This window comes from Callithrix jacchus, chromosome 7, assembly GCF_049354715.1.
Source record: "Callithrix jacchus isolate 240 chromosome 7, calJac240_pri, whole genome shotgun sequence".
In the NCBI taxonomy this organism is placed as follows: Eukaryota; Metazoa; Chordata; class Mammalia; order Primates; family Cebidae; genus Callithrix; species Callithrix jacchus.
In genome coordinates, this window is record NC_133508.1 from 60314129 (window position 1) to 60321805 (window position 7677).

The 7677-nt window shown below is 48.3% G+C and overlaps 1 protein-coding gene across 1 annotated transcript; it reads right to left on the reverse strand.

Annotated features, from left to right (window-relative positions):
- Positions 1-495: 495 nt before the first annotated feature.
- On the reverse strand, positions 496-2077 carry ID3 (inhibitor of DNA binding 3). Its single transcript, XM_009000624.5, has 3 exons — positions 1705-2077; positions 1515-1597; positions 496-999 (listed from the first exon to the last, which is right to left on the reverse strand). The coding sequence occupies exons 1-2, from the start codon at positions 2002-2004 to the stop codon at positions 1538-1540; spliced, it is 360 nt and encodes a 119-aa protein (XP_008998872.1). The 5' UTR covers positions 2005-2077; the 3' UTR covers positions 496-999; positions 1515-1537.
- Between the last annotated feature and the right edge of the window lie 5600 nt (positions 2078-7677).

Sequence of the window (7677 nt, forward strand, 5' to 3'; positions counted from 1 at the left end):
CCCAGAAAGCAAAAAGGAAATGAAACCAGGCCCAGTTATCAGTTTATTCATTTCTGTATTGGTCTATCAACCACCACCCATGTCTGGGCACCAGGTGAGGCAACACTTGAGGTTCTTTCAGCTCTTACCACATCCCTGGCTAGAAAGGCATAGTGAATAATTAAGTGACAATAAAACAGAAAGCTACTGATCTCAAGAGACATGAGAACTCAGTTCTCAACCTGCCTGAGCCCCCATCTTGCTCGGCATGCTTGCACCAGTCCCTCTGGTTTCTCTTCATCCGTGAAATGATGGGGCAGAGCCCAGATCTTTTCTCTGCACCCACCCCTCAATGGACATGGGACTCATCATGAGACCTTCTTTCCCCACCCTGTCCTCCTCAGCTGGGCATTTTTTCATCTACCTTTTATGGGAACAAACAAGTTTACTTCCCAAAGCTCCCTAACTTCAGCCATGTGAGAGAAAGCATCATTAGTACTTAAGCGGACACGGGTGTCATATACACAAGTGTTCAAAAATCGTTTATTATGCAAAATGTTAACTTTTATAAAAAGTTTGATATACATCGCATTGTTACAGAAAGTCACCTTCCTGTAAAAAAGGTACAAAAGCTATATACTCTATTATAGAGTTCATAAATCAGGGCATCAGAACCTTTCTCCAAGGAGACCAGAAGACCAGCTCTGCCGCCGCCTTGGCAGAGTCTGGAGAGCAGCCACTCCCTCCTCCACACCTCCATGCTCTGAAAAGACAGTCCTTAAAACTTGGGGGTGGGGTGGGGGCAGGGTGACGTCGCCCAGCTGGTGGCCAGAGCTGGCTCTGGCTCTTCAGGCCACACAAGTTCACAGTCCTTCGCTCTTGGGCACCAGGTTCAGCCTCCAGGAAGGGGTTTGGTGAAGTCAAGTGGGCAGGGCGAAGTTGGGGCCCATCCATGCCGTCCGGCTTCCGGCAGGAGAGGTTCCCGGGGTCCCAGGCCAAACGGGCGCCAGCACCTGCGTTCTGGGCGGGGGAGGAAAGAAGACCAAGGAGCAGTCAGTTTCCGCCAAAGGCGCCGAGGCGGGGGCCGTCCGCAGACTGGCCGGCGCCAGGGAGGAAATTTGGTCTCTACCTCCAGCTGATAACTCCGCGCCCCACGCTGCCCCCACCCAGTTGGCGCCAAAGACCACAGGCGGAGCTTGCACTACCCCTCCCACTTGGAATTGACACTAACTGGGAGGGGGCTGTTGAAGACACAGCTCCCTATACAACTCCAAACAGAAAGACTTTTATTTAGTCGGACCCGCATCTACTTTCCCAGACCCTTGGCCACTGCGGGAGGGCAGGAGCGAGGCGCGTTTAAGGCTGAAATGCACATCACATGGAAACTGACTCTACCATTCATTTGATGCGACCATGGGCAAGTCACTTCTCTCTGGCCTCGGTTTCCCTAAACCGAGGGGGTGGAAATCTTTTAAAAGGTCTGCCAACTCCAGGACTTCCGTTTAAACTCCCTCCCCACGGGAGGAGATACTCACCAGGCGGTGCGAGGACGGCCGGGTCAGTGGCAGAAGCTCCTTTTGTCGTTGGAGATGACAAGTTCCGGAGCAAGCTCGGCTGTCTGAGAAGAGGAAAAGCGGGAAGAGTTACATAAGGCAATCGGGGGCTCTGAGGATCCCACAGCATCTTTGCCTGGGTGTTCAGCCCTGACGCAGCTCCAAGGCTTACCTGGATAGGGAGATGGGGCCCGTCGGGGGGTCCAGGGGCTGGCTCGGCCAGGACCACCTGCAGGTCGAGGATGTAGTCGATGACGCGCTGTAGGATTTCCACCTGGCTAAGCTGAGTGCCCCTCGGGACGCCGGGTACCAGTTCCCGCAGGCGGGAGTAGCAGTGGTTCATGTCGTCCAGCAGGCTCAGCGGCTCCTCTGCTGCCGGGCCCTTGCCTCGGCCCCTGGCGATGGCCAGACTGCGTTCCGACAGGCAGCACACCGCCTCGTAGCAGCCGCGCACCGGGCTCAGCGCCTTCATGCTGGGAAGTGAGTCCAGAAGTGCCCAGAGGTGGGAGAAAACCCAACGAAATCCCCCAACAGTGGCTTGCAATACGTGCACGCTCGCTACCGCGGCACTTATAGAGCCCGCTCCACGGCACGCCCCTTTATGCAAAATGGCCCGCCTCGGCCCCGCCCCCGCCGCCCCTGGGCGTTCACAGCCCGCTTAAATTGCAAACAGGCTTCCTCTGGCTGGTCTGACGCCGAAGACCGCGGAGTCGCGGATTCAAAGAATGAGGAAGCGCTGATACTGGGGAGAGGCGGGCCTCTTCGCCAGCAAGGATTTAAAAATCACTGAAAACCATTAACTTTAAGAATTTGCTTTTTCCTGGCAGCGCCCCAGATCTTTGAGCTTCCATGCCCCCTGCCAGTCCGCCCTTAGCCCAACACTGGTTCGAACCCACAGCTCCTCGGAGGTCATAAATCCTTGAACAGCAAAGAAGCTCCCCCGCTTTTTTTTTTTTTTTTTTAGCAAAAGATTTTTCAAGGGAAACTTGTAAGGAATTAGTGCCGCCTTGTTCCCCAATTTGCTGTTCGTCTGACCTCCAGACTCACTGGCGTCAGGAATTATCTTGTGACCAGAGGGAAAAAAAATTAATTGCGGTGAAGCTGAGGTTACAATGAAGAAAACAGATTTGGGCTAGGCGCTGAGTTTGCAGAAGGAGGAGGGAAAGGGGGTTTGAGCAAAGAACGCTATTTATTTGAGCAACAGGGGAAAAGAAGAAAGCCTGATCCCATGCTTTTTGCATGGGGGAAAAAAAGCCTGGACCCTCTGCCCCATGAACTCCATAACGAAACAAATATATTCCCAGTTGTGCTTTGTAAGTAAATTTAATTAGCATTTTGGTCCAGGTTTTAAATATGGAGGCACAGATGGGACAATTTCGATATAAACCTTTTTAGGAGCCCCCCATTGGGTCAGCAAATTTCTTCCCCTCTCCTCACTTTCCACACATCTCTGTGCGGAAAACAATGGTAATTTCATTGCTCTATTGTCTGTCCCTTTCTGCTGTGGAAGGGCGGGCCACCTGGACTTCATTATTCCTACCCCTGCTGAAGTAGCTCCAGCTTTATCTGAATGACCAGGAAAGGAACCAGAGGGCGGGCAAACTAAGTCCTGTATTGCAGCAGGATGCTGTGCTCTGTATTCTTTGCTTGTCTTCTTGTCACCTCCCTAGACATTTGGGAACCTGCTGTTCTAAGATGCTGGTCATCTTGGAAATGACCAAGTGGGATTCCCCCAATGGTTGCTTTCCTAATGAATCATTGGCAAATATTTATGGAGTCTCTCCACATAAAACAGTGGCTCCTGCTTTCAACAATCTCACAATTTGGGGAGACAAGATTAACACAGGAAACAAGAGTTCAATAGTGTGTGGCACTGATTAACGGGACAAGGAGAGCTCAGAGCTAAAGAGAGTCTCAAAATTGAGAACGCTGGCTTTGTCGTGCTAGCTCTGACAATAATTTGGCATGTAATACTGAACAAGCCCAGGTACCCTGGCTTTAATTATTGCCTTGTGAGTAAAATAGAAGATGGTGCTAAGTGATTATTTTAAATCCTTTCCAACTGCAGAAGTCTAAGACTGCAGGTAGGTGAAGGAGGCTGAGGGGCCCAAGGTGGGCATTTAAGACATGGCCAGTGTCACACTACAAGTAATAGCAGAGCCAGTCTTGAAGCCTTGTTCTTTTCCATCAAACCACAGGGCTCTGTGTCCCAAGAAATATTACTTCCTGGAATATTGTTTTCAAGGACAGGTCCTTTAGTGTAAGAAAAGAGGAATGGGATAAAATCGCCAATGAGTAGGCAAGTCAGTCTTTATATGTCACCGAAGTCAAGTGCCAGCTATTTGGTCAGGAAAGGCAAAATAGTGGCTGTAGGGACTCCTGAATGACCAGAGAAGATCCTTCTTTTCCTATCTTGCAGATTTCTGTGGCTTATGCAAAATGGTCATGTCCAGGGGGTTCTAGAAAAATCATGAGCCAGGCAGATTTCTGTGCAAATGCCCTTTCTTCTCTGTTTTAACTAATTGTGTGAACTTTGGCTAAGTCACCTCTGGGCGATTCTATTTTCCCATCTATAAAATGGAACTAATTGGGTCTACTCATTCATTCATTTGATAGTTATTGAATGCCTCTTCTCTGCAAAGCACTTGATGTGCTCATTCCATCTGATCTTGGTCTCCTTACTGCCCAGGGGGCCCAGCATGGGGCCAGTTGTGTGGAAGGTGTTCAGTCTTCCCAGATTCTCCTCCCTTTTTTTCCTTCCTCCACTACTACGACTGATGCCTCAGGCTTGTATAGTGGTTTAGGTTTGCAAAGCACCTTCAAATTTATTATTTCCCAGGATGCTTCCAGGCTGAAATGCCCGAGGGCTGTATGACATAAGGCAGAAGGATGCCGTGGGATTAGCAAGCAGAATTCTGTTCTGTGCATGCCAGTAATTTGCAGTGTGCCCTTGGATGAATTTCTTCCCTTCCTGTTCATTTTCTAAAAAAAAAAAAAAAGAAGAAGAAAAAGAAAAACGATAGTGGGTAGGAAGCTGGGAGGAAGCAAGTGGCAAGTGATATGTAAGGATCCTCTCCAGCCTAAGATTCGAATTTTGAAAGAAGCAGGTTATGGTTAGGAACGCTGAATAGAGTTTAAACCCAAGAGACTTCTTTTTCCCCACAGCAGACTGGACAGGCTAGCTCAGGCCTTCTGCAACTTGTTTAGAGCAGTGGTGGGGCCTCAGCCTCTTATTCCAAATGCCTCTGAACTTTCTGTTCCCAGTTCTGCTCCTTTTACCAGCTTTTCCCCCCTCTTGCATTTTTTATTTTTATGAAAGGATGTCATTAAGGCTTTTGTCTGCGCTGTTTTTGTTTCAGAACTTTTCTCACAATCCTATTTTTTGTTGAGGAATCCGCTCCTTTGCCCAGCTGTGGGTCCCGGTCCCACAGCTGTGTTGATCTAAGACTCAGCCCCAGACAGCCTGGCGCCAGGGTGGGACGTCATGCGTTCACACAGGGATGCGTGTCCCAGGCAACCTTTCCTCGGGCAGTCACCGGCCGGCGACTGCCTCCCTCACCAATGAGCGCCGGACACCCGAGATAGGGGCGGGGTCTGCACCGCCCCAACCGCGAGCGGCTTGTGAATTGCAGATGCTGAGAACTTGATAATGTTCCTTCAGCTGGGGCCCTTTAAAGTCTTTTTTTCCTTTCTCTTTTAGTTCTTTCTTTTCTTTTGCCTATTCCCTTTCTTTCCACCTTCTTCCTTTATCTATATATGTGTATAATTTTTCTTCTTCTTTTTTTCTGTCTCCTCCCAGTGTCAGGAATCATTTTGTAAGCATTTCCAGGAACTGAATCTTCCTCTGCCAAAAATTAAGGAAAAAAAAAAAAACAGAAAAAAGAAAGAGAGAAAAGAAAAAAAAATTCTATGTTGTGCTCTCTGCTTTTTTTTTTTTTTTTTTTTTGAAGAGTTGGCAGAACTCTTTAAGTTACACTGTTTTGTCTTTTAAAAAATTTCAAGTGGTGGTAGTGGGATCTCTGAATCGTTGATTTCAAAGTAATGATGACAAGGATTGCAGATGTCTTTTTGTCTAAACTGAGCCTCTGTTTATTATCTATCTATCATCTTTTTCCCATTTATGTTCTAGACATGGGGATCATGGGGATCTCAGAAACTTGCTCAAGTTTACTTGGGATGTCAGTAACTGGCCTGTGGCCAGGACCCAGACCTCCTCTCATTTGACTCTCTGTCCACTCTGCCCACTAACTCTTTGTGGTCTTTTTGTTGTTGTTGTTTGTTTTTTTGAGAAGGAATCTCACTCTGTCACCCAGGCTGGAGTGCAGTGGCATGATCTCAGCTCACTGCAACTTCTGTCTCTCGGGTTCAAGTGATTCTCCTGCCTCAGCCTTCCGAGTAGCTGCGATTACAGGCACATGCCACCACACCTGGCTAATTTTTAGTAGAGACAGGGTTTCACCATGTTGGGCAGGCTGATCTCGAATTCCTGACCTCGTGATCTGCCCATCTCAGCCTCCCAAAGAGCGGGAATTACAGGCGTGAGCCACTGTGCCCAGGTGCTCCCTAACCCTTAATAGCATTGGGATGGTCTGCTGTGGCCTCAGAACATTCCCAAATCCCGCATTTCATGATATGTACCTCTTTGCTCCTAAGTACCTAGAAGGTGTGCTGATGATTTGCTGTCACGCACATAGAACATCCCTTCTTTTCCTCCTCTTAGAGAGTCTGGAGCCCATAGTATTGCTTGAGATTCAGGAGATATAAGGAAAGCACAGGGGATTGAGAATCAAGACCAGGTTCAATCCTTGTCCAGACTAGCCCTACCTTCACTCTGCCCCAACTGTCTCTTCTATTAAATTAGGAGAAAAATACCATCCATCTACCTCACAGCTAGGAGAATCAAAGGAGACAAGGGATGGAAAATGCAATGGAAACCAATTAGTTATTTTTATGTGCTGTAATGTGATGTAGCCCCTGTTGAGTGGGATAGATGGTACCAGGTGAGTTGAATGGTTCCCGCTGAGGTTGTTGTCAGGAATGTGGACAACACTGAGACGCTGCATGTAAGGAGCATCTGGATCTAAGATATGGATCGTTACAGGGGTGGGGATTTCAAAGGCCTCCAGGATGGGCTACACTCTAGCTTAAAAGCTCTCAGCGCCACCACCACCATCATCATTCACTGAGTTCTGTTTGCCAAGTCCTGTTTGCCTTCTCACACATTTTCCCATTGATCCCTTTTATAGACAAAGAGACAGTGGCCCAGAGAGGTGAATGTGCTTGCCCAAGGTCACGTAGCTAGATAAGTGGCAGGTCCAAGATTTGCACCCAGTCTGCCTGTCTCCAAAGCCTGTATCCTCCTGCACCTATGCTTTTCCTTCTGCCCTCACAAATGACCTCCTGGGAAGGCAGCCTGGACCTGAGAGGGTTTTATTCTACCAGATAGGGAAAAGCAAAGGCAAATCCAGTAGGTAGGGAGACAGACAGTGAAGTGTTGGGGTACTAGAGGAAAACATTGTTTTCTATGCAGAGAGACTCAGCATTGTAATTTATTGGAAATCTAAAGCTCTTCTTCCCTCAAAGACCTTCCTGTCCATGCTTTAGGAGATGTTTATTCTTTTCTTTTTTTTTTTTTTTTTTTTGAGACAGAGTCTCACTCTGTCACCCAGGCTGGAGTACAGTGGTGTGATCTCCGCTCACTGCAAACTCTGCCTCCCAATTCTAAGCTATTCTGCCTCAGCCTCCAGAGTAGCTGGGATTACAGGCAGGAGCCACCATGTTCGGCTAATTCCAGGCTGGTCTTGAACTCCTGATCTCAGGTGATCCACTGGCCTCAGTCTCCCAAAATGCTGGGATTACAGGCATGAGTCACTGTGCCCAGCCTGTATTCTTAAAGCAAGTACACAGTAACTACTCCTGTTTTTAGGAGTCAGCTTTAGAGTTGAGCTCCCTCTTCAAAGCCAGACTAGCTTCATTCCGCCACACTGCCCTGAAGTTAACTAACCCCTTACTTCAGCAGGTAGGCGGTAACTACAGGATGTCCATGGGCCAGCTTGGCATCTGGGATTGAGGGCTGAGCACCCACAGGGAGGGAATCTGTTTTCCGAAGAACTGTCATGTGTTCAGTTTTTCATAAATTCTTTTT

Excerpts from the sequence above, each read along its gene's own strand:
- ID3 (XM_009000624.5), bottom strand. The coding sequence starts at position 2,004 with ATGAAGGCGCTGAGCCCGGTGCGCGGCTGCTACGAGGCGGTGTGCTGC. Across the intron at positions 1,598-1,704 it reads GGCCCCATCTCCCTATCCAG|ACAGCCGAGCTTGCTCCGGA; the intron begins GTAAGCCTTGGA and ends TCCTCTTCTCAG.